Source organism: Pan paniscus, chromosome 23, assembly GCF_029289425.2.
Source record: "Pan paniscus chromosome 23, NHGRI_mPanPan1-v2.0_pri, whole genome shotgun sequence".
Lineage (NCBI taxonomy): Eukaryota > Metazoa > Chordata > Mammalia > Primates > Hominidae > Pan > Pan paniscus.
In genome coordinates, this window is record NC_085927.1 from 30,197,729 (window position 1) to 30,223,409 (window position 25,681).

Consider the following 25,681-nt stretch of genomic DNA (forward strand, 5'->3'; position numbering starts at 1 on the left):
TATGGTGGCTTTCAGAGTGCCAAACCCACAGTCCCTTTTTTTTTTTTTTTTTTTTTTAAATGAAGCCATGCCCAGCTTGTGCTTGTTGAGAAGATATGAATAAATATCTGGGTCTTTTCAGCTTAAAATAGGTATACTGTACGCATTTTCATGGTAAAAATAAAACAGAAGCTAAGCAAAAGTTTTGCTTTCTAGAGTTGTGCTATCTAATAGTGTAGCCACTAAGCATGTGTGGCTGTTTACATTTAAATTGACTAAAATTAGGCCGGGCACAGGGGCTCATGGCTATAATCTCAACACCTCAGGAGGCCGAGATGGGAGGATCACTTGAGGCCAGGAGTTTGAGACCAGCCTGGTTCACATAGTGACATACTATCTCCAATTAATTATATACATTTTTTAATGGAAAAAATATATATAAATGTATATATATTTTAAAAACAGAAAAAAAAACCTAAAAGTCAACTAAAATTAAATAAAATGAAAAAATGCAGTTCTTCAGTCGCACCAAATAAATTTTAAGCCCTCATTTGCCCACAGGGAAGCTAGTGGCTGCTGCAGTGGACAGCACAGACTCCAGAATGTGGCCAATGTGGCCAAAGTGGTATTGGGCCATGCTGTTGTAGAGTTTGATGTGTAGAGTGTGTAATTTGTAACACAGATCCCCTTTCTAGGTAGAGGTAGACTTCTGTGTACATTATGCTTTTCAGAGACAGGAATTCCCGGGTTCTTTTATTGTATGAAATTTGGAATTACTCCATGGCATAGTCATTTTTTTAACAAATAGTTACCACATGCATTCTGTGTGCCAGGCACTGTGCTAAGATTCTGAGAATAAAATTATGCTGAATCATCATACAGGCTTTCCATTTTAGTGGGTTTGTCGTGAAAACCTCAAATTTGCCAAAAGAACTTTACAATTCAGTTTCTGTTTTAGGGGAAATGCCTCTATAATCCTAGCAGACAGTGGTCCCTGTCCATCCCTGAACGCCCAGGTGCAGGCACTGCCACCACCCTGGCTTGTGCAGTGGCGTCTCTGCAGCTCTGTTCTACACAGGAAGAAGTGGAGGCTAAGCCAGGATGGCCCTTGGTCCATGTGGCCCCAAGCCTGGTGCCACACACTGCCAAGAAAGTGGCCTGGGCCCCCACTGGGGCATGTTTAGCTTTTGCCTTCTCTGCATACTAACCCCCTGGGTTACCCCAGATGTGCCATTCACATAGTTACTGACTGGAACTTAGTTTCTTTGGCAGGGACTTCCTTTTGAGTAGTTGTTGAATTACAGCGGGAGGAAGTGCCTGGAATCTGCTGGTAGAAAGGCTTTGGTGAAAGAGCTCTCCAGAGGAGCGGAAGTTGGGGGTCAGGAAGTAGGTTGTGTGGCTGTGGTGGAAAGGAGGCCAGTGTGGGCAGAAGCCAGGGTGCAGTTCCCCATGGCCTGGAGGCTGTGAGTTCCACGACCTGCTCACATGCTGCTGGTGTCTCCTTGACTAGACCCCTTTGGGTTCTGCACTCTTGTCTGCTAAAACTGCTTCTCCTCCTTTCCCATAGCCTCTGGCACAGTATCCACTGGGTTCACAGAATCAGGTTGGGTTGCTGTATGTGGAGGAATGACTTTAGTAGCAGCATGTAGGACTGATTTTTATAAACACAAAAAGTCCCCAATGTTTTCAGTGTGCGATATGTGCCAGGCCTTGAGCTAAGCTCTTTGTGTACAGAGCCTCACTGTTTCTTGTTGTAGCAGGTCATAGTTTGAGCATTTAGCCCCTTTTACAGACTGAGAGTGCCCCCAGGGAGCCACCAAGTCAGGATCAAGGGCTCAAGTGAAACCCTTATGCCTTGGCCTCTCAGCAGGATTCTTCTGGAAACTCCTCACTCCCCTTCCTGCTGGGCTGATGACCTGGCTTCTCCTTCTTGTTTACTGGGCACTCCTGGGTGGGCTCCCTCCATGCCCCCACAAGACCAGGCTCTGTCCTGGGCTTTGGCTTGCCCATACTCTGTTGTGGGCTGGCCACTCCCCACACCCAGCTGCTGGTGTTTCCACCTAGACTTCTCACAGGCAGCCCCTCCCCCCCTCCCTCCCTCCTTCCCACCAGTTCCCAAACCCACTCAGTCTTTCCCTCCCCAGCCTTCCCTGGCCCTTAGATTAAGTCTGCCCTGAGTTATGCCAGCTAATAGGTCTCTCTCTCTCTAGAAGCTTCCAACCCCCAAAGGCAAGGAGGTAAGGTGGAGCAGAGGAAGGACAGAGAAATATATGATGAAGCTGAAAAAGTCATTGCCTTGGAATAAATGCCATGGAGAATTCTGGTTTGTCCTCATTGCACTGTGTGGGGTGAGAGCACTCTCATGGGAAGATGCTGGCTAACTGCACACAGATTTAATCACCAGGTTCCGCCCATTCGCACTGGCAGTGAGAGGCACACCCCTGAACCTTTGGGGTTGTTCACTGAGGACAAATGCGGCAGCATTTAGAAAGTATTCCTTGTCCCGGCAGTAGACAAAAGCCACAGGATTTATGGAAAGAGGAAGGAAGGCACAGAACTGGGGCAAGGTTCTGGTTTTGTTCTGTTATTTTGTTGTCATTGTTACTGTTTGTTTTTCTTTTTTTGAGACAGAGTCTCGCACTTGTCCCCCAGGCAGGAGTGCAATGGCGCACTCTTGGCTCACTGCAACCTCCACCTCCCAGCTTCAAGCGATTCTCCTGCCTCAGCCTCTCGAGTAGCTGGGACTACAGGCGCCTGCCACCACATCTGGCTAATTTTTGTATTTTTAGTAGAGATGGGGTTTCACCATGTTGGCCAGGCTGGTCTTGAACTCCTAACCTTAGGTGATCCGCCCGCCTCGGTCTCCAAAAGTGTTGAGATTACAGGTGTGAACCACTGCGCCCAGCCTTGTACTGTGTTTTTAAAGCAGGTTTGTTCATGCTTGTTACCTGCAAGAAAGGAAACTGGAAGGAGTTGAGGGAGGGAGAAAAGCGAATAGAGGGACACCCTGGAGTGGAAGCCTCCCTACTGCCCAGGCAGCTGCTCTGCAGCCCTCTCTGGTCCTGGCCTTCCCCCACAGAGGGCCCTCCCCCAGCTCAGCCCTCTACGTCGGGCTGCAGTACCAGGCTCTTGGTACAGTCTCCCACACCTGGCTGTGGGCCAGCCTTGGGGACGTGAGGCATGCTGGGCCCCGTGTACCAAGGGCATTCACCTGACCACACCAGGTGGCTCCAGAGGTGTGCCTCTGCTTTTGTGTCAGTATCTTTCAATCCAGTCCCTTCCGAGAAAAAGAGAGCTTATCTCAGGAACGTATCTGTTGATCTCACCAGGAATTGCCCCACTGTGTCCCATCTGAGCTCTCAGAGGCCAGAACCTGCTGTCTCCAGTGTGTCCAGATGGCCACTCTGTGGCCACTGTCCCTCCAGCCACTTGCCCTCAGCAGTCAGCAGGACACAGTCTGGAGACTACACTGCCCATTTGCTCTTGCTCTTTCCTTGTGGCAACAAATTAGGTCCAAGAAAACAGGTGGAGCTGAAAGAGTGGGAATGTACGTGCCCCATGGGCTCTTCTCCAGAGGGCAGGGCCCAGGCCCCCTCCCTCTGTCTTGACGGCTCATGGCTGCATCTTCCTGTTACGGTGGGCATGCCTCACGGACTCAGGCTACCAGGTCAAGCAGGATTCTGTGCTGGGTGCATTCTGGACACAGTGCTCAGCACAGGGGCCCAGGGGGTGGCATGGCCCATGCCACAATCCTCCCTTGGCAGATGTAAGCAGGCAGTGTCTTTCTCACTAGGGGCTTGTCCTTTGACTAGAGAGGCACTGTTGCCTCCCTGTTCCCTGCTCCAATCCCAGACCTGACATGAGCCCAAGGACTGGGAGGTTTCTTTCTCGCCTCTCTGGCTGCCTCCCTAGAGCCTAGAGCCTGTCTTTGGATGAGTCTTTGCAGGGGCTGCTTCTCATCCCAGGTGCTGGACTTGGACTGCCTACCACTGACATCTGGGCACAGGGCCTGGCTTCCTGCTCTCGTGCTCTTGGAAATGAATGGGTGCCCTTCATTTGTTTTTCTTCCCACTAGAAGTCTCCCTGCCTCCCATCCTCTGGGCTCTGCTGGCTGCCAGCTGCCAGGGTGAGACCCGTGTTCCAGTGCACCCTGGGGAGTGCCTCCAGGGGACACACTGAGTGCCGGAGCCAGGAGCAAGGAACGGTTCCCAGTATGTGGGGGCGGGGGTGGGGAGCGCGCAGTGCCGCCAGCCTTGCCTGAGGGTTCCTCTGTGGGATGGAGCTCCCTGGACCAGCCTTTCTGCCCTCCCACCTCCTCTCTGGCCCACTCGGTGTCCACCTGCCTTCAGCTCCAGGCTGCTGTGTGGGTCCCTTTCCCAGAAATGCAGTTCAGGCCATTGTTGCTGGGGTGGTGGTGTTGCTGGGGTGTTGATGTTTAACGTGCCTGAGCTCCCTTCATCACTAGGATGACCTTGAGCAAGTCACTTCCCTCTGAGCTCCCTGTTCCCAACCTGTGACACACAGGTGACAGGTGGTGTGCACTCAGAAACTCCTTCCCTAGGATGTGTGACATTCTTGTCCTGGGGCCTTTGCTAGCTGTGACACACCGGCGCCCGACCTCTCTGGCTGCCTCCCTAGAGCCAGTTGTGTCTTCAGATGAGTCTTTGGGGGCCTGCTTCTCATCCCAGGTGCTGGACTTGGACTGTCCACCACTGACACCTGGGCACAGGGCCTGGCTTTCTGCTCTTGTGCTCTTGGAAATGAAAGGGTGCCCTTCGTTTGTTTTTCTTCCCACTAGAAATCTCCCTGTCTCCCATCCTGTAGGCTCTGCTGGCCACCAGCTGCCCTGACCTGGGGCAGCTGAAGAACTGAGATAGACCTAAGTTCTGGGTGGGTGCTTGGAGGCCCCACGGGCGTGGCTGGTGAGATTGCCGCTTCAGGGCCAAAGTGGGTGCCGGGCTTCCTGAGGTTCAAGAGCAGATGAGAACTCTTGAGTGGCAATGAGGGCTGTGTGGTGGCCTTCCCTGCTTGGCAGCCTCTGCCCAGCCTGCAGCTGCCTTGCTCCTCAGAGAAGCGCTGAGCTTTAGGCCACAGAAAAGAGCTGACCATCTTCTAGAAGGGACAGCTGCTCAGGCACAGGCGCCTCTCTGGAAGAGGCAGTCAGGTAGAGGCAAGGGGAGGGGCCCTGACCTTCAAGCAGGAAGAGAGGTGAGCTTGTGAGACAGCTTTCTGGGGTGCAGGTAGAGAGTAGCAGCAAGTCAAGCATGGGTCAGAAAAGGCAGAGTTGGGCTGAGCATGGGCCCAGAGTCTTTGCTTCCCACTCCTCGGTGCCGTCTGTGGTTCTCTGTATGGAATTTTCTGGCCTTGGGATTTTGTTGACACCTGGATAAGTCTAGAACATGTGTTCCGGTGTCTGGGACATGCCCTTACTCCCCTTCAGCTAGGGCTCTGTGCACCCCAGCACCGTGAATGCACAGGACTTTGGTGGGAGAAATCTCTGTACTTGTTCAACTCAGCATTTAGCAAATGAAGTCACATCAGTCCCTGTTTCTGACCTTGCTAACCTTTGCGAGAATCACCGCGAGCCATTTTGCTCCATTAGGTAGAGTGATGAGGCCCGGCAGGCCGAGGCTGGGGCTCCTGCACTCTGTCCCTCCTCTCCCAGGCAGAGGTGTCTTGACCACAAAGCAGTGGGAATAGTCCATTCCATCGGTTGATGTTCCACTGTGCCAGTGGCTTTGGATAGGGACCTCTGACCCAGCTGTGCTGGAAGTGCCCTGTTGTGGTCACGCTCTGTGCCTTAGCCCCCCACCCCCTGGTCTCCCAGCACACGTGGTTCAGGAATGGCCTGCACCCAGCATCCCTTGCAGCACTGTCAGGCACAGCCCATGGAACAGGCAGGACAGAAAGAGCATTTCGCTCCAGGAGCTTGGTCCACGTGGCGCTGAAAGGGCAGTGCCACCCTGCCCTCTGCTGCCTGGTGGGGTGGTGAGGAGGGCAGCATTCTGTTTGTGGGCTCTGGGCCTGGTCCCCAATTTAAGGAGCTTAGAAAGCAGCTGTCCTATCCCAGTACTCACAGCACTGTGGTGGAGGTGCTTGGGGGGTGGTGTGAGCCGTGGCCCGAGACAGACATTCATGGCCAGAGTGCCCCAGGAGAAGCACTGAGTTGGTCTACAGAAATGGATGGTCCAGGGGCCTGGCTCTTAGGCAGACTTGTGAGGGGATGCTTGGCATGCAGGGGGTTGACTAGGGTGTGGGAAATGTAGCAGGGCCTTCAGGGTTCCCCCAGTGTGACAAGGCATCCCTCTTTGCTGAGAGTCCCTCTAGGGGAGGCCAGACGCCCAGGGCTGGCAGGCAGCTGTCCTCCCCATCAAAGCCGCCATCTGTGCTCCACCCCAGGAAGGTGTGGGTGTTTCACATATGCTTATCCCTGATGCCTGGGTGGTGTGGTTTCATCCCTAGAGTTTACGGATGAAGACAGTGGTGTCCCTGGTGCAGACACTGGGGTGATTGATCTTATTTGTGTCGTGGCCAGCAAGGCCTGGGGAGCAGAGCAACAGCCTTGCTCTGCATACACACAGGGCCTCAGAGGACTCAGGTGCACACCTGCATGGCAGAACCAGGCTCTGGGCCCAGGTGTCTGACACTGAGTAGCTCGCCTCTCCCAGGGGCGCTGGTGTGGGCCGATGCAAGTGCCACCATGGGTGTGTGTGTGGCTCCCTGGGCCACCTCACTCCAATTAAGCAGGTCCAGGTGGGACAGCCTGGGACCAGCCCTGCAGCAGCATGTGTTAACCACAACAGATGGCTGTAGCCACCAGGCTTGTCCTTGGTGCAGTCAGCCTGGGGGCTGCGGGGGCTTGTGGAAGCATGTGGGAAGACGGTCCCACTGGTCAGCAGAGTAGGGTCCTCACCAACCCACAGAGGAGCATGTCACAGGACAGGCAGGCGTGTCAGGGAAGGCCAGGCTAGTGCCAGCCAAGGGCATTGCCTCCCAGACTGCCCTTTTCCTCACACTCCCACGACACAGCCCTCAAAGCCTGTGTCCCTGTGGGTCCCTGGCCAAGGAGCAAGGGCTGCCCTGCCTGGGCCCCCCCTGCCAGCCCCTTGGTCACCTCATGCTGTGTGCCAGGCTGGGGGAGTGTGCCAGTGTGTATGTCCAGGTGGCATTTGGATGAAGACACAGGTGTGTGGTGAGGCTGTGCGGGAGGATGGGCCTATGCGTGCGGTGGGCAGGTGGTGTGGAGGCAGGCGGGCGGGCGTGTGGCAGCGCGCCGGCTGAGCCCCTCCACTTCCAGGTCAGCCAGAGCAGCCTCCCCATGCTGTCCTCGCCGTCACCGGGCCAGCAGGTGCAGACCCCGCAGTCGATGCCCCCTCCCCCCCAGCCGTCCCCGCAGCCCGGCCAGCCCAGCTCACAGCCCAACTCCAACGTCAGGTAGGCCTGGCCTGGGGTGCCCCTCCCCACCTGGCCCTCGAGGCTGGCCCTGCCTGGACCCCGGCTCACATGTTTCTCTCGCTTGGCTGCAGCTCTGGCCCTGCCCCGTCTCCCAGTAGCTTCCTGCCCAGCCCCTCACCGCAGCCCTCCCAGAGCCCAGTGACGGCGCGGACCCCACAGAACTTCAGTGTCCCCTCACCTGGACCTTTAAACACACCTGGTAAGTTGGGCCTGGGGTCCACGGCCCCGTCGTGTGACCTGTACTCAGCCTGGTGGGTTGAGGTGCTAAGGTCACCCCTCACCTTTATGAGGCCTCAGCTCATACTGGGTGTGCGAGCTCTGGGGCCCTCAGAGCTCAAGTTCCCCACCCGAGGGTCGAGGGCTGTGGCCTCACCCGCCTGTGTCCTGCAGTGAACCCCAGCTCTGTCATGAGCCCAGCTGGCTCCAGCCAGGCTGAGGAGCAGCAGTACCTGGACAAGCTGAAGCAGCTGTCGAAGTACATCGAGCCCCTGCGCCGCATGATCAACAAGATCGACAAGAACGAAGGTAGGCTGCAGCCAGGGCAGGGGCCTGCACCCTGGGGACACCGCCAGGCTTGTGTCTTAGTGTGTACCCTCTTCTGTCCCAGACAGAAAAAAGGACCTGAGTAAGATGAAGAGCCTTCTGGACATTCTGACAGACCCCTCGAAGCGGTGAGCTTTGCCCACAGCCCACGGAGGGTCCACAAGGGCACAGATAGCCCAGCCATGGATGGGCACTTGGTGATGATGTGGGTTTAACAAAGGCACCAGGCAGCTCTTTGGACCCTGGCCAGAGGCCTCCAAGGCTCCACTCTGGTGTGTGCTGGGGCTTCAAGCCCAGGCTTCATCTTGGCCCATGCCCAGCCTTTGCCCTATTCCTGGCTGCTGCTGTGGCCCTCATGCTGGGCCATCACAGCCAGACCTCATCCAGCCAGCAGCCAGGGGCCCAGCTTGCAGTGGCCTGACCATCAGCTGGCCCAGATGGGCCTGAGCCTGACCTGGAGTTCTGCCCCTGACTTGCTGGTGACCATGGGCAGGCGACTGCATCTCAGTTACCCCATTTGTAGCCCACGTGTGTTGTCATGAAAATGAAACAAGGTGGCGCTGGTGAGAAGCAGGTGGAAGGCAGGGCTGCTGGCCACAGGCTGCTGTGAGGATCAGAGCTCGGGCAGTACCTCCAAACTGCATGGGCATTGGCATATACCTCCCTTTCACCTCAACTCAGGCTATCCCCCAACCCCTGTCTAGAAGGGTCTCTCTGTTCTGCTTGTCTGGATAGAATGCCAGTCACTATTGGGTGGTCCTCCAGGTCTTCATGGGTTGATCCTTTGTTAGGGTTATAGGGATGAGCGGGGCAGGGACTGGCCTACATGACAATGAGGCATTCACAGCCTGATCAGGGGCCTGGCCACTGTCCCTTCTCTTGACCCATCACCTCACTCTGCCAACCAGGGACAAGCAGCTCCCGGGGTTGAGGGCTGCCTGCCTTCAACTCTGGGTCTGGGAACAGCTGGTCAACTGGTAGGAGCTCCTGCAGAGGTTTCTGATGGCCGAGGCCCAGTGGCAGTAGTTGGGATCCTGAGCCTGAGAACTGCCATGTCTTCCACTCTTTCAGCCCAAGTCCTCTCTCTCTGCAGGTGTCCCCTGAAGACCTTGCAAAAGTGTGAGATCGCCCTGGAGAAACTCAAGAATGACATGGCGGTGGTGAGTGGGATGCCAGACACCCCTAGGGGAACCAGGGCTCTCCTGGGAGCGCCGCTGAGAGGGCCTTCAAGGTCAGGGCATCTGGGCGGGGGCCGGGCCTGACCTTGGACCCTGCCCACGAGGCTTCCTGGCCAGGTCTGCTGTGCTGGGTGGGAACATGGGAGAAGTCACCCTCTGTCTACGGCCCCCGTGGGTGCCTCCTTCACCCATTTCAGAGGAGGCAGGGACTGTAGGGAGGATAGGCTGTGGGGGTGGGGGATTATTCCCAGGATCAGCCAACATTGTCTGCACCAGGGTGGAGGCTGTGAGAGAGGCCTCGGGAATATGACTGTGAGTGACCACGGGCCTGGGGTGTGAAGGCCCCCTAAATGGGGAACCCTCGGGTCCCGGGCTGCTGACCGTGCCCATCCTGTCTCCAGCCCACTCCCCCACCGCCCCCGGTGCCACCGACCAAACAGCAGTACCTATGCCAGCCGCTCCTGGATGCCGTCCTGGCCAACATCCGCTCACCTGTCTTCAACCATTCCCTGTACCGCACATTCGTTCCAGCCATGACCGCCATTCACGGCCCACCCATCACGTATGTCCAGCTGGGCTGGGCTTTGCGGAGGGCGGCCAGCCCTGGGCCGCGTGTGCCAGGTGTGGTCACCATGCCGCCTCCCCAGGGCCCCAGTGGTGTGCACCCGGAAGCGCAGGCTTGAGGATGATGAGCGGCAGAGCATCCCCAGTGTGCTCCAGGGTGAGGTGGCCAGGCTGGACCCCAAGTTCCTGGTAAACCTGGACCCTTCTCACTGCAGCAACAATGGCACTGTCCACCTGATCTGCAAGCTGGGTGAGTGTCCAGAGGGCCAGGACTGGTGTGGGAAAGCAGGCCCTGACCGCAGCCCCAGGACTCTGCCATCCAAGCCAGATGGCACAGCGCCCAGAACCCACCCTGTGTTCACGCCCCGCCAGGCTGTCTGCTCTATCCTCACACACACCGGGCTCCAGACAGCCTGGCCATGCCTCAGTCCCCACTGCCAGAGCCCGCACACTCTCACCTCCCCAACACAGATGTGGCTTTGCTTGCCTGGGCCCTAAGGAGGTGGTAGGCAGGACCTCTGGGCACCCATCAATGCAGAGCACTCCAGCCTTCACGTTTGGAAATCTGAGAGTCAGAGAGACCTCCTCCAGGCTTTGCCACAAGCTTCACCAGAACCTCCCAGGGTGTGGAGTCCTGTTCCAGAGCAGGGCTGTGAGGCAGGGCAGGCCGGGGCTTGTCCAGGTCACAGATAGAGCCTTCTGTGTTGCAGATGACAAGGACCTCCCAAGTGTGCCACCACTGGAGCTCAGTGTCCCCGCTGACTATCCTGCCCAAAGCCCGCTGTGGATAGACCGGCAGTGGCAGTATGGTGGGTAGACCCAGAGGAGCTGTCTGGGGACCCAGGGCAAGCAGGGGTCATTGTGGAAAACCAGGCTTCCACTGCAGCAGGGACAGCCTCTGTGCGCTCCTGCCCCTCCCCAGCTCAGGCCCCTCCCTCCCCTCTTCTGGCTCCTCCTGCACAGACAGGAGCGGGTTTTCCAGTGGTCGCCTGAGAGAAAAGGGTCTCTGCTCCCACTGTGTCCCTTCGCCTCTTCAACTTGTGTCACGTCAGCTGTCCAGGGTGGTTGTGTTCAGTGGGTGAGGGGTGAGTAAGCCCATGGCTCAGGGACAGTCCCTGCTCTTCCCAGAGGCCACTAGCTTCCCAGAGGCCACTACCTTGGCAGGGCTGCCGGGTTCCACTGGTAGCTTGGGCACACAGGGCCCAATCTGGGTGCTGTGGCTCCAGAGAGAACCACGGTGGCAGGGGGCAGTCTCCCTGAGCCCAGAGCTGGCACACAGCAGAGCTGGCACACAGTAGAGCCAGGCTGGGTCCCCAAGGTTGTTAGAGGCAGAGCCCAAGATCCTGTTCAGATTTGGTTCTCACTGACGAAGAGGCTCTGGGAGGAGAGCCCAAAGGCCGGGCAGCGTGCAGGACACATCACCTCCTGGTGCTTCGGCCCGCGCCTGGGGCTACCCCTTCCCAGAGCACTGCCGGGTGTGCCAGGAGCGAGCGCAGCGCCGGCCGCCTTAGGTTCACGCCCACTGCTCTGTTGCAGACGCCAACCCCTTTCTCCAGTCGGTGCACCGCTGCATGACCTCCAGGCTGCTGCAGCTCCCGGACAAGCACTCGGTCACCGCCTTGCTCAACACCTGGGCCCAGAGCGTCCACCAGGCCTGCCTCTCAGCCGCCTAGCCAAGACTGCAGGGATGGCCCGCAGCCTCATCGGGGCCAAGGACACACGCCTCCTGTCAGACACTTCTAGGTGTTGGCTTCCTTAGAGAGCCTGGGGTTAGGTTAGCTTTCCTGCTTTTATCTTCTGCCTTGGGGACCTGCCAAACGAAATCCCACAGCTGTACAGAACTGGGATAGGCGCAGTGGAGCGGGTTGTTGGGGGCCATTGGCCGACTTCTTAGAGAAGGCCCTCCATGTGACTTCCTCCCAGGAGCCAGATGCCATCCTCGGGCTGCTCTCACCGTGGCCTGTCCACGGTCCAGGTCCATCTCAGCAGCGTGAGGGTGCACTCAGGGTGTTGTTAGAGCGTCTCGTGTGTGCTAGACACACCCCTACTCGTTCCTATAGGAGAACACAGAGGACATAGGAAACCCTTAAAACACACATGGGATTCTCTGGTCACAGTTTTGGGTTCAGGCTACGCTGCTTTGGGTAGGTGGAGCACCCCCCGAGGAAGCCCGCAAGTCCAGGGCACAGGCTGCCTTTTGGAGGGAGGGCTGGCCCATAGGTGCTGCTGGCTCCCCGCCACCAGCTGGGCCTCAGCCCTCACGGCATTCCTGCTGAGCACCGTGGGGCACCCAGGGAGCAGGGGCGTCGGGGATCCTGCTGCCGGCACCCCTGTGCCGCTGGCATGAGGGCCGTGTCCCCACTGTGAAGGATGAAGAGCAAGGCCCTCAGGACCCGTGTCCTCAGAGCACCACACACTGAGCCACCCAGAGACAGCGGGCCTGGCAGCGGGCCGGGCCATGCAGGGAGCGCCTCCCTATGTTGCCTGCCACTCTGGGCACCGGCCAGCACCCTCTGGTGAGAAGAGGTCCCCCCTTTTTATGTGCACTACCCCACCATCTGTGATTATAATAAATTTATTATTCCTGTGTTTGTCAGTTGTTCATCACTGTGTCCCCTTCTCCATGAATCTGGGCTCGCTGTCCTGTCAGGATGCTGTCGGCCTTGGGGCTGCCTGGGGCCTCTGCCTCCCTTCCAGGAGGGACTTGAGGTGCTGCAGCTGAAAGGCAGGGGCAGGGGTGTGGTGGGGCCTGCGGTGGCACCAGGCTGCCCAGGGCCACCCCCACCACCCAGGGCCTCACCTCTTGGGCCTGCAGAAGGTTGGTATTCCACAGCTGGTGGATGACCACTCACACTGCTGAAGTGTGGTGGGCTTTCGCAGGTGTGGGGACAGGATCATCGGGGAGTGTGCCATCATCTGCCTGTCCCTGTGCTGGCTGCCCACCCAACAGAAAGCCCTGGCGTTAGAGGCCTCTGCTTCCCTGTCTCTGAAAGTCATTACAGGAGCCAGAAATGACCTGCCCAGGTGGGTCTGAGCATCCAGGCAGCATACTTCCCCAGGCAGTGCCCAGGCCAGTGTGGGGAACAGGGCCTGGCTCCCTTCTCCCACTGACCAGAGTGCTCTGGGTGCCAGATGGGGGTCTCGGACTGGGGTCTGTCCCTTCCTCCCCTCCCTGAGGGTCAGATGTGCTTCAGTGGGTGACCAGCTAGCTGCCAGGCTGCCCTTAGTCAGGACCCTATACCCAGTGGGGCTTCTTGCTTCAGGGCTGGTCTCAGGGGACGTGCAGAGATGCAGGAGCCTGTCCTGCTGGTTGCACCGCTCAAAATGTGCACTCTGCAATGTCTCAGGGCAGCCCGGCAACTCGGGGAGTACCAGAGCCTGGTCCTGCTGTCCTAGTCCCCTCCAAAGGCAGGCTGTGGCCAGGGGCAGCAGGCGCTGACCAGCTCCATTCTAATCAGGCCCAGGAACACAACTCACTTTTCTTGGTAAAAAGATTACTTTGTTTTCTTTTCTCTGAGAAAGTGGTTTAGGGGCTGTTGCTGCCCCCTCTTGTGGGCTCAGGTCAGCACAGGTAATCTGCAGGACTCCAGGGGAGGGGAGGAAGACAGCGCCCACCCAATGGACAGAGTGTGGACAGAGCGTGGCCATTGTCTGCTTTCATGAGCCCTGGAGACAGGATCCTAGAGCAAGGGACACAGCAGTTTGCTGACTGCAGTGTGGGAGCCTAGTAAATGTGGTCCTGGGGCCCTTAGGGTGCAGGCAAACCTTACTTGGACTGCCCTTGCACCCCAGGAACTTTGTCCAGCTTGCTGTTGTGAAGCAGTGGCTCCTCTTCAAGGTCTGCCTTCTGGGGTACGTCAGCTTTAGAGTCTTGTTTCTTGAAGGAACCGGCTGGGGCCTGTCCTTTCCTTGAGAGTTGGCTGCAGGTCAGACCCGACAGGGCCAGTCACTGCAGGCACCAACAGCTGCTGCCCAAGTCTTTCAGGATCAGCTGTGTGTGCCCAAGAAGCCCCTGCCTCAGTTGCCTCCTCTGTAAAGGGAAGCCTGCCTTGGAGGGTTCTAGGAGGAATAAATGAGGTTCTGAGGGTGAAGCCCATGGGTGGTGCCTGTGAACATTCTAGAACAGTCAATATAGTGGAAGCTGGCTGTTTTGGGTAAAATAAAACTGCATGTGAGGCCTGGGACTAAGCCTGCATGGGTTTCCTTTGCAAGGACAAGGCCCATCGCACGCCTGGGCTCATCACAGGAACAATAGGGGCCAGGGTTGGGGCCAAGGAAGATGCCTGGTCTCGAGTGGAGGCAGAGTCGGGAGAAGAGGCTCTCCACTCCCTGCTCACTCTGCAGAAGATGCCATGAGCCCAGGGCTCCGTGGGCAGTGCCATCCCTCCTGTATCCTGTCTGCTTGTGGAGGGGGACGTGGGCCAAGCAGGGCCTCTGCCAGGCAGCCAGTGTACGTCCTTCCCCCTAGAAGGCCACCCAAGGAGGCCCCTTCTGACCGCTTGCTGTGCTGGCTTGGGGTGCCTGCCATGAGGCCTTGCTGCCCTGCGTTGACAGCCCCTGTGACTGGCCCCCAGTCCTGCCCACCCCACCGTAGGCCCCTCCTGGTGGTTTCAGCTTACAGGGCTCCCTTCAGCTGCCTGTTCACCCCCAAATCCTTGAGGTTGGCCCAGCAGAGGACTTTCAGCTCCCTGGTCAGCACCTCTAGTGACCACCCAGGCTGGGGTCCCTGTGGGGCACTTGCCCCTGTGAGCACATGGAGGACACCAGCCTGCTCACCTGACACCATTTAATTCGAGGTGGAGTTGACAGGCTGGAAGTTGCCACCCGCACACCTGCCTGAGGGAGGAGCCCTCCGTCCGCCTGCAGGCCTGTGTCCTCCCTGCTCTACCCACACTCCACTGAGGCAGCCCCAGACCCACCGCGCGCCCAAGGGAGCAGAGGCCCCGGAAAGGTTGTTTCCTGAGGGGCCATCCAGAAAGCGGGAGGGCTTGGGACCCATGGAGCAGCAGGTCTGGAGGGAGAGCATGGCCTCTTCCCGTGTCCTGTCAGGGTCCCCAGCACTGCAGGGCCACACTTTGCCCAGAACAGCTCACTGGAGTTGCCACAGCAGCTAGGGAAGGGCCTTCACTCAATCCCATTCTCTGTGTCTCCCTAGAAGGGAGAGCCCTGGACAATGCCCCAGCTGGGATGTTCCCAGGCTGGCCCCATTCACCAGTCAGATGTCCTCCTGATGTCAGCCCCGGCCCCAAAGGTAATAGAGTGAGCTCAAGAACTCAACCAGAATCCTGGGCTGGGTGGGGGCCACCATTGGGATGGGGAAGTGCCTTGGACAAGTGGCAGGGAAGCAGGACTCTGGTTACTCCCCCCACCCCCATCCCCGCAGTTGTTGCTGAGATGGCAGGAAGGAATCCCTGGATGGGGTGTGCCCGGAGCCCCTCTCCCAGCGTATCAGGACTAAGAGCCACAAGGCTGGAGATCCTAGGCCCAGCCACAGCAGCAATCTGAGGCAAAGACCCAGCAGGGCAGGGGCTGTCCCAGAGTCCCCTCCCATTTCAGGAGCTCTGCTCGGAGGAGGGAAGGTCTGGGAAGCACCCTGTGCCCACCATCACCACTGCACCGACCACAGCCCTTGGGCTTCCTGAGAGCAGCACGTGCTGTGCTTGGCTGTATAACATCGTCCAGCCATGGCTAGGGGCAGCAGCATCTGTCCAGGTCCCTCAGAACCTGTCCTCACTGGGTTGGCATACAGAGGCCAGTGCAGCCAGGTGGGCAAGTACAGTCTGGAGGGGCTCCCCGGGGTGGCAGGAGCTTCCCATCAGGCACGAAAGGGCCCAAGTCTCACCTTTCTTCTGTGACTCATTCATTATGAGCTTGTAATGGGGATCTGAAATCAAGCGCATGCTCTTCTCATCACTTGTGAAGCCACAGCCATTCTGAGAGAAGCAGCTTGGGCTGTCCACTACCCCCTGCTGAACCCCGAGAGTCCTGGCTCACCACTGGCTGACTGGGCCCTGCCCCACAGGTCCCGCTTTCCACCACACCTTTGCTGTGGGCATGTGAGGGCAGGAATGACCCTGCCTGTTCCCTAGGCAGAGGCCACCCAGCACATCAGCCTCATCCTCCCATCTGATATGACTACAGGACGCCCACCGTGCCAGGCAGGACCTGGGCCCCAGGGCTACAGGGGTGAACTCCGGGAGCCCCTGGCCATGGATGAGCAAATGCGGTCAGTGTCATGATCCTGTGGGCATCAGGGACTAGGGAGAGGCTCAAGAAGACATGGGGAAGGGGGGTCCTGACATAACAGATGCCTGGTGATGGAATACTTAGCACCTAGGTAAGGCAGCACCAGGGAGCGGGGAAGGAGATGAGGCTGCAGGCACTGGTGCCCTCGCTGGAGCCTCTGCTGAAGCAGGGAGGGAGGAGCGGAGCCACATCCTGGCGGGCCCTCTTTCTGCTCTGGTGGGCAGTGGGGGTGAGGAGCTGCTAAGGGTGCAGTTAGGAAGGCCCAGCCCGAGGACAGTGTGGGCACAGGCGAAGCCGGGGGCATGCCTGCTCCTGATCCGGCGTGTTTAGTTGGAGAAAATTCACTCAGTTGTGCACCGGCACTGGGCATGTTTTCCTTCTACAAAGTTTTTAACAGATGTGTACCTGACCCTGCCTGGAGAGGGGAGGGCTGGCAGGGTCAGCGTTTGAAATGATGCTGCCCCCGGCGGGACAGGCAGACAAGGAGGGCACCGCCCCGGGCCTAGGCGGGTCTCCGTGTTGGGGCAGGGGAAGAGCTCAGCATGGCAGGACCTAGTGTGGGCTTGCTGCCCTGTGTCCTCCCTGAGCCCAGGCGGGTGCTGGAGTTCATGTGCTGTGTTTCTGCTCTGCGGGCCGCCGCCGTGTTCAGGCGCTTGGGGAGGCAGGGCAGGCCTAGGGCCCTGTGGCTGGGCTCACCCTTGTTCTCCCACTTCAGGTGCTCGATCTTCTAGTGGAGCTTGGCCAGCAACTCCAAGTACTGCTGCTGTAGGAACTGCAGGCCCAGGTCCAAGTCCAGGATCTGCCTCTGCTGGTCGATCTGGACACCCACAGACCGGCGGCACTGCGGGGGGTGCGACGTAACCTGAGATCCCGGGGACCAGCTGGGAGGCTAGCTCGCATGGCTCATGTCGCCACCCCCAACTACACAGCCGCTGCCACTGTACCCTGGCTCAGTGGCCATGCTGCCCGTCACACTGGAAAGGGGCGTGTCTGAGGAGCAGGGTGGGCAGCTGGGGCGGGGCCTGTGGCTGGCTCTTCCTGGGTGAGTACAGTCTGATTTAAGAGGCACCCAGGGCTGGGCACGGTGGCTCATGCCTATAATCCCAGCACTTTGGGAGGCCCAGGTGGGCGGATTACTTGAGGTCAGGAGTTTGAGACCAGCCTGGCTAACATGGTGAAACCCCTTCTCTACTAAAAATACAAAAATTAGCTGAACGTGGTGGCACGTGCCTGTAGTCCAAGCTACTTGGGAGGCTGAGGCCGGAGAATGGCTTGAACCCGGGAGGCGGAGGTTGCAGTGAGCAGAGATCACGCCATTGCACTCCAGCCTGGGTGACAGAGGGAGACTCTGTCTCAAAAAAGAAAAAATAAAATAATAAAACGCATTCAGGCATTCTCTACAGCCTGGGCAACATAGTGAGACCCTGTCTCTATAAAAAGTAAAAGAAAAAAAATTAGCCGGGCTTGGTGGTGTGCTCCTGTAGTCCCAGCTACTTGGGAGGCTGAGGCAGGAGGACTGCTGGAATCCCGGAGGTCGAGGCCTCAGTGAGCTATGATGGCACCACTGAACTCCAGGCTAGGTGACACAGCGAGATGCTGCCTAAAAGAAAAAAAAAAGAAATATGTCTTTCTTTACAAGGCCTGCCCTAAAAAAAAAAAAAAAAAAAAAATTTTCGCCAGAGCCAGGCCAACTGTGATTTTACCAGATGCCAACATACCCAACCCGAGGGAGGAAGGGAACATACCCAATCCCAGCTTGTTCTAGCTCCTCTTCCCCACATCTTCCTGCCACATCAATAGGGCTCCTTTATAATAACAGGGGATACAAGTGAAAGAACAGCCCATCTCAGAACTTATTTGAGAAATGTCTAGGAAACCCTAAAGACAACAGGGAGACAAAAACTAAGACACCAGAGGAAGTTTATGCCTCTGACACTTACAGTTAGAACAAACAGCACACATGGCCCAACCCCTAACCAGAGCAAAATAAAACCTCACACAGGCCGGGCGCGGTGGCTCACCCCTGTAATCCCAGCACTTTGGGAGGCCGAGGCGGGTGGATCACGAGGTCAGGAGTTCAAGACCAACCTGGCCAAGATGGTGAAACCCCATCTACTAAAAATACAAAAATTAGTGGGCGTGGTGGCAGGCACCTGTAATCCCAGCTACTTGGGAGGGTGAGGCAGAGAATTGCTTGAAGCCAGGAGGTAGAGCTTGCAGTGAGCGGAGACTGCGGCACCGCACTCCAGCCCGGGTGACAAAGTGAGACTCTGTCTCAAAAAACAAAAACAAACAAACAAACAAAAACTTCACACAGAAAGCCCATTTATCACGTACCCCGTACAGCATGTCCAGCTCGCCACAAAAAATTTCAAGGCATAATAAAAACCAAAAAATGCAGTTTGAAGAGACAGCAAGCATCAGAGCCAGACTCAAATATGGCAGAGATGTTGGAATTATCAGACCAAGAAATGGAATACAACTATGATTAATATGCTAAGGGCTCTAATGGAAAAGTGGACAACATGAGATTACAGACAGAAAATGGAAACAGGGATAGACACTCTGAGAAAGAATCTAAAGAATATGTGAAGGCCGGGCACAGTGGCTTATGCCTGTAATCCCAGCACTTTGGGAGGCTGAGGCAGTGGATCACTTGAAGTCAGGAGTTCGAAGACCAGCCCAGTTCGAGACCAGATGGCAAAACCCCATCTCTACTAAAAAATACAAAAATTAGCCAGGTGTGGTGGCATGAACCTGTAATTCCAGCTATTCAGGAGGCTGAGGTGGGAGGACTGCTTGGACCCAGGAGGTAGAGGTTGCAGTGAGCTGAGATTGTGCCACTGCCCTCAAATCTGGGTGACAGAGTGAGACACCACCAAAAAAAAAGAAAAGAAAAGAAAGGAAACAAGGAAAGGAAAGAAAGGAAAGAAAGAAAGAAAGAAAAGAAAGAAAGAGAAAGAGAAAATAAAGAAAAAGAAAGAAAGAAAGAAGGAGAATATGTGAGAAGTCAGCCAGGTAGTGACTCATGACTGTAATCCCAACACTTTGGGAGGCCAAGGTGGGTGGATCACTTGAGGTCAGCAGTTCAAGACCAGCCTGGGCAACATGGTGATAACCCATCTCTACTAAAAATACAAAAATTAGCTAGATGTGGTGTCATGCACCTGTAATCCCAGCTACTCAGGAGGCTGAGGCAGGAGAATTGCTTGAACCTGGGAGGTGGAGGTTGCAGTAAGCTGAGATTATGCCACTGCACTCCAGCCTGGGCAGTAAGACTCCGTCTCAAAAAACAAAAAGAAAATATAAGAAGTCAAAAACACAACAGAATGAAAGATCAGGGCTGGCAGCAGTGGCTCATGCCTGTAATCCCAGCACTTTGGGAGGCCAAGTTGGGTGGATCACCTGAGGTTAGGAGTTGGAGACCAGCCTGGCCAACATGGAGAAACCCCGTCTCTACTCAAAATACAAAAATTAGCTGGGTGTGGTGGCGCATGCCTGTAATCCCAACTACACAGAAGGATGAGGCAGGAGAATTGCTTGAACCTGGGAGGTGGAGGATGTAGTGAGCCGAGATCATGCCACTGCACTCCAGCCTGGGTGACAGAAGGAGACTCTGTCTCAAAAAAGAAAGAAAGAAAGAAAGGTCAGGTGCATGGCTCATGCCTGTAATCCCAGCACTTTGAGAGGCCAAAGTAGAAGGATCATTTGAGCCCAAGAGTTGGAGACCAGCCTGGGCAATATAGCCAGACCCTGTCTCTACAAAAAATTTAAAAAATTGCCAGCATGGTGGTGCACATCTGCAGTCCCTGCTACTCAGGAGGCCGAGGCTGCAGTGAGCTGTGATTGTACTACTGCACTCTGGCCTGGGTAACAGAGAGAGACCCTGTCTCAAAAATGGGGTAAAATGGTATAGGAAATTTGGATCTAAAAAAAAAAAAAAAGGAAGTGCATTAGATAAGAAATAAATGAAGATAAAATAGAATCTTTTTTTGGTGGGGGTGGGGAACGGAGTTTCACTCTTGTTGCCCAGGCTGGAGTGCAATGGCGCGATCTTGGCTCACCACAACATCCGCCTACTGGGTTCAGGCGATTCTCCTGCCTCAGCCTCCTGAGTAGCTGGGATTACAGGCATGTGCCACCACGTCCAGCTAATTTTGTATTTTTATTAGAGTCGGGGTTACTCCATGTTGGTCAGGCTGGTCTTGAACTCCTAACCTCAGGCGATCTGCCTGCCTCGGCCTCCCAAAGTGCTGGAATTACAGGCATGAGCCACTGCACCTGGCCAGAATCTTGTATTGTTCTTATTTTTAGTTTAACAGATGGCAGGTTATTCAAAATAATTATATCAACATGTATTCAGTAATTATAGCTTATGGATAGCTGGAATGAATGGCAGCAATGTTATAAGGGATGGGAAGGAGGATATCCTGAGTGCAAAGAAAGTCACCCAGGCTGGAGTGAAGTGGCACAATTATAGCTCACTTGCAGCCTGGAACTCCTGGGCTCAAGCCATCCTTCTGCCTCAGCCTCCCTGGTAACTGGGATTACAGACACACACCACCATGCCTGGCTAATTTTAAAATTTTTTGTCTTGCTGTGTTGCCCAGGCTGGTCTCAAACTCCCGGGCTCAAGAAATCCTCCTGCCTTAGCCTCCCAAAGTATTGAGATTATAGGCGTGAGCCACTGTGCCTGGTTTATGGTTGCTTTTGAATGTCCTAGTCCTACATAAGTGGCTTCCAAGAAGGGAAAAAGAAAAATTCAGGCAGGAAAAGGTGCTGATCCATAAAAACCTCTGGAAGGTATGTCTCTTGGGAGGGGGTGAGTGTTGAGGAGGGATGTTGCAAACATGGTAGTGGAGATGACAAGAGTGGCTGCCTGCCTCTTCGTCTGCACTTCCACAATCTGAAGCAGCCATCATCAATCGGAACACAGATCCCCAGTATTTGGAGGATGGGGCTCTTATTGCCTGCTGTGGCTCCTGCAAGCTATAGGGAAGCTACCCCAGAAGTATAGGCATGGCTGCTTGCACCACCAATTTAAATGCTAATTACTTCTGAAAACACCCTCACACACATGCCCAGAAATAATGTGTAACCAGATATGTGTGCATCCAGTAGCCCAGACAAGTTGACATATAGAATTAACCATCACAAGTCCACCCCTTGTCAACCTGGTACCTACACACATCTCCTTAAACCATACTTAACCTCCAAATAAACACAATAACAAAGTCAGTGTTAGCAGTGGAAGGTGTCTGAGTTAGTGGCACCGAATCTGTATGGGTCTGCAGCAACCTCAATTCTTGCCTCCTCAGAAAAAAGAATTCAACTGGCCGGGCATGGTGGTTCACGCCTGTAATCCCAGCACTTTGGGAGGCCAAGGCGGGCAGACCACGAGGTCAGGAGATCGAGACCATCCTGGCTAACACGGTGAAACCTCGTCTTTACTAAAAATACAAAAAAAATTAGCCGGGCATGGTGGTGGGTGCCTGTTGTCCCAGCTACATGAGAGACTGAGGCAGAAGAATGGCAGGAACCCAGGAGGCGGAGCTTGCAGTGAGCCGAGATCGCGCCACTGCACTCCAGCCTGGGCGACAGAGCAAGACTCCGTCTCAAAAAAAAAAAAAGAATTCAACTGAGGGGCATAAGGCAGAAAAAGAGACTGAGGCAAGTTTTGGAGAAAGAGTGAAAGTTTATTTTAAAAAGCTTTACAACAGGAAAGAAAGTATTCTTGGAAGAGACCTAAACAGGCACATAAAGGTCAAGTGCGGTGTTTAACCTTGATTCTAGGACTTTATAGACTGACCCCTTTCCCAAGATTCTTCCCCTAGGGTGGGCTGCCTACATGCACAGTGTCCTCCTTACCCTTGGGAGATGAGCACACGCAGTGTGTTTAGGAAACTGTACGCATGCCCATCTGAAGATTTCTTCCGTCCCAGAAGGTCATACTCTGCCATTGTCTCTTAATGCACATGGCCGGGGAAATTGCTTCTCCCTGGTGCCTGCATTCAATTAACACTTTAATGAAACAGGTGTGACCCATCAGGAACTGGCCTCTCCCTGGTGCCAGCTGCCAATTTATCACTTTCATTTTTTATTTATTTTTTAGAAGGAGTCTCACTCTGTCACCCAGACTGGAGAGCAGTGGCATGATCTCGGCTCACTGTAACCTCTGCCTCCCAGGTTCAAGTGATTCTCCTGCCTCAGCCTCCCGAGTGGCTGGGATTAGAGGCATGCACCAACATGCCTGGCTAATTTTTGTATTTTTAGTAGAGATGGGCTTTCACCATGTTGGCCAGGCTGGTCTCGAACCCCTGATGTCAAGTGACCCACCCACCTTGACCTCACAAAGTGCTAGGATTACAGGCATGAGACACCATGCCCAGCCCTGGCTTTTTTTTTTTTTTTTTTTGAGACGGAGTCTCGCTCTGTGGCCCAGGCTGGAGTGCAGTGGCATGATCTCGCCTCGCTGCAAGCTCCGCCTCCTGGGTTCACGCCATTCTCCTGCCTCAGCCTCCAGAGCAGCTGGGACCACAGGCACCCACCACCACGCCCAGCTAATTTTTTGTATTTTTAGTAGAGACGGGATTTCACTGTGTTAGCCAGGATGGTCTCGATCTGACCTCATGATCCGCCCGCCTTGGCCTCCCAAAGTGCTGGGATTACAGGCGTGAGCCACTGCACCCAGCTGCTAATTTTTTATTTTTTATTGTTTGTAGAGAGGGGGTCTCCCTATGTTGCCTAGGCTGTTTTGTTTTTTTTTTAAACGGAGACAGGGTCTTGCTATGTTGCCCAGGCTGGTCTTGAACTCCTGGGCTCAAGCAGTCCTCCCATCTTGGTTTTCCAAAGTGCTAGGATTACAGGCATGAACCACCAGGCCTGGTCTCCACTGTGAATCTTTTTTTTTTTTTTTGAGACTGAGTTTCACTCTTGTTGCCCAGGCTGGAGTGCAGTGGCACCATCTCGGCTCACCACAACCTCCGCCTCCTCGGTTCAAGCAATTCTGCTGCCTCAGCCTCCTGAGTAGCTCAGATTACAGGCATGCACCACTACGCCCGGCTAATTTTTTGTATTTTTAATAGATACAGGGTTTCACCATGCTAACCAGGATAGTCTTGATCTCCTGACCTCATGATCCACCTGCCTCAGCCTCCCAAAGTGCTGGGATTACAGATGTGAGCCACCGCACCCGGCCGCTAATGTTTTATTTTTTATTGTTTGTAGAGACAGGGTCTCCCCATGTTGCCTAGGCTGTTTTTTGTTTTGTTTTGTTTTGTTTTGTTTAACAGAGACAGGATCTTGCTATGTTGCCCAGGCTGGTCTTGAACTCCTGGGTTCAAGCAGTCCTCCCATCTTGGTCTCCCAAAATGCTAGGATAGGCGTGAACCGCCAGGCCCGGTCTCCATTGTGAATCTTTTTTTTTTTCTTTTTTTTTTTGAGACTGTGTTTCGCTCTTGTTGCCCAGGCGGGAGTACAGTGGTGCGATCTCGGCTCACCGCAACCTCCGTCCGCCTCCTGGGTTCAAGCGATTCTCCTGCCTCAGCCTTCCTGAGTAGCTGGGATTACAGGCATGCGCCACCATGCCTGGCTAATTTTGTATTTTTAGTAGAGATGGGGTTTCCCCATGTTGGTCAAGCTGATCACGAACTCCCGACCTCAGATGATCCACCCGCCTCGGCCTCCCAAAGTGCTGGGATTACAGGCATGAGCTACCGCGCCCGGTTTACCATTTTGAATCTTAAGAGGACAAAGTCTGGTTCTCTAGAAGGCCCGAGTAGCTTTTCCCCTGAGCATCTTGAGAAAAAAGTGCTCTGAGCACTCCTTGGGAAGTCCGAGACAGCACATGCAGCCAGGTGCTCCCTGGCTGCTCTCCCAGAGGTCAGCACAGCTGGAGGCAGCTGGAGGGAGGAGGCTGCAGAGGCGCTGAAGCCAGGAAGACCCAACAGTGGAGAGACAAGTTGCCTGGTGACTGACCCTCGGCTTGACCCTGTGCTCCCCTGGGCTGAGCTGGGTGTCCAAAGGCCTCCACCCTCCAAAGTGCCAGCCTCCTGCTGCGGCTGGAAAGCATTTGCTCCTCCTCCTCTTCTCACTTCTTTGCATTCTTCTGATCTCTTAAGGGCGTACAAAGATTCACATGGATATTAAAGTCAATGGTGATTTTCATAGCTCGAATACTCGTTGGGAGAAAGTAGGAATTCTTTTTTTTTTTTTTCTCCCAAGCTCAAGCGATCCTCCCACCTCAGCCTTCTGAGTAGCTGGGACCACAGGTGTGAGCCTCCATGATGGCCTGGCTAATTTTTTGTATTTTTAGTAGAGATGGGGTTTCACCATGTTGCCCAGGCTGGTCTCAAAGTCCTGAGCTCAGGCGATCCACCCGCCTCGGCTTCCCAAAGTGCTGGGATTACAGGCGTGAGCCACTGTGCCTGGCCAAAAGTAGAAATTCTTGATTGGGAAATAATTTTATATATTTCGGCCCCTTCTCACTTGGGAAAATTCTGCTAAGAATTCTGGTTTTGAGAGTCAAGGGAAGCTAGCTTAATTTTTAAAGTGAAGGCTACATAAGAGTCCTCTCTCCAGTGTGGTGGCTCACACCTATAAACCCAGCGCTTCGGGCAAATCACTTGAGCCCAGGAGTTCAAGACCAGCCTGGCAATGTAGTGAGACCCCTATCTCTACAAAAAAATTTAAAAATTAGCAGGGTGTGGTGGTGCGTGCCTGTAGTCCTGGCTACCTGGGTGGGATGCTGATGTGGGAGGATTGCTTGAGCCCAGGATTTGGAGGTTGCAGCGAGCCATGATGGTGCATTGCACTCCAGCCTGGGCAACATGGCAAGACCTCGTCTCAAAAAAATACAAAGAGTCCTCTCTCATTTATGTTGGAAATGTCAGAGTTATTGGCCATTTAGGGGATCTAACTTGCTCTTTGATGTCCAAGAGGAAAGGTATAGAGTTCTCCTGATTACACAGGGCCTCTGCTTGTCGGTCGCCTGCATGAGGCGATCAGAATCTGAGTCACCTGGGATCATGTGGGTGCTGGTACATCCTAGAGATAGGATGTGTTGGTCATGGAAGAGACTGGGCCACAAATGGGTTCCAGGGGAATAGCGTTGCCTGGTGCAAGGAGGGGGATGTGGAGGTGCAGGGGGCAGGGGTGGTGTCTGGAGAGCCTGAAGCTGTGCTGCCAGAGGCTCCAGGCCATGAGGTCTGAGAAGCATCTGGATTTGGCCTGTTCACAGCAGGGGAGTGTGGTCCAGTGGCAAAAAGTTGAGGGCATCCTAGGAGTTGAGGAGGTGGTGGCGGTTAGAGTAAACCACTCTGGAGGCGTCCGGGGTGGAGAGACGAGAATGTGCAAGAACTCCTGCCTCTAGCCTGGCCTCCTCAGGACCCCGGCCACCAGCCTCCCTCCTAGAAGTCCCCAGGGCTTCCTCCTCCTTGTGCCCCAGAACTGGTTCCTGGGTTGCTCCAACCCCAGGCCTTCCCTGGAAGTCCCCCCCAGTGCCTCCTGGCTGGGAACCCCCAACTGCATTTTGCTTCTGCTCTCGTGCCAGTAGTCCCCTTTTCTCTCCAGTGTCCAGGCCCCGACCACCAAGACCCTGCCTCCTCACTTGGCTTTGCTGTTCTTAGTTCTCTACTCAGTAGGTTGTGTCTGCCTCCATTCCTGGCCAGACGCTGCCCTGGGGCTGAGTGCACAGTCCCCAGCCACTCCCGAGATCC

At 55.3% G+C, this 25,681-nt stretch overlaps 1 protein-coding gene and 2 pseudogenes across 20 annotated transcripts in view; 1 reads left to right on the forward strand and 2 right to left on the reverse strand.

Moving 5' to 3' along the window:
- The window catches only part of MED15 (mediator complex subunit 15), a 93,058-nt gene extending 80,748 nt beyond the window's left edge, over positions 1-12,310 (forward strand). For all 20 annotated transcript variants that reach the window (XM_063603222.1, XM_063603212.1, XM_063603213.1 and 17 more), the window contains 9 exons: positions 7,277-7,413; positions 7,506-7,633; positions 7,825-7,959; positions 8,042-8,105; positions 9,071-9,137; positions 9,557-9,717; positions 9,803-9,969; positions 10,430-10,528; positions 11,256-12,310. In XM_063603222.1, the coding sequence (XP_063459292.1) occupies positions 7,277-7,413; positions 7,506-7,633; positions 7,825-7,959; positions 8,042-8,105; positions 9,071-9,137; positions 9,557-9,717; positions 9,803-9,969; positions 10,430-10,528; positions 11,256-11,392 (1,095 nt within the window). In that variant the 3' untranslated portion in view covers positions 11,393-12,310. The remainder of the gene's footprint in view (positions 1-7,276; positions 7,414-7,505; positions 7,634-7,824; positions 7,960-8,041; positions 8,106-9,070; positions 9,138-9,556; positions 9,718-9,802; positions 9,970-10,429; positions 10,529-11,255) is intronic.
- A 55-nt stretch (positions 12,311-12,365) lies between these two features.
- Positions 12,366-21,925, reverse strand: LOC100993982 (coiled-coil domain-containing protein 74B-like; annotated as a pseudogene).
- LOC117978844 (uncharacterized) lies at positions 14,330-20,483 on the reverse strand (annotated as a pseudogene).
- Positions 21,926-25,681: the final 3,756 nt, after the last annotated feature.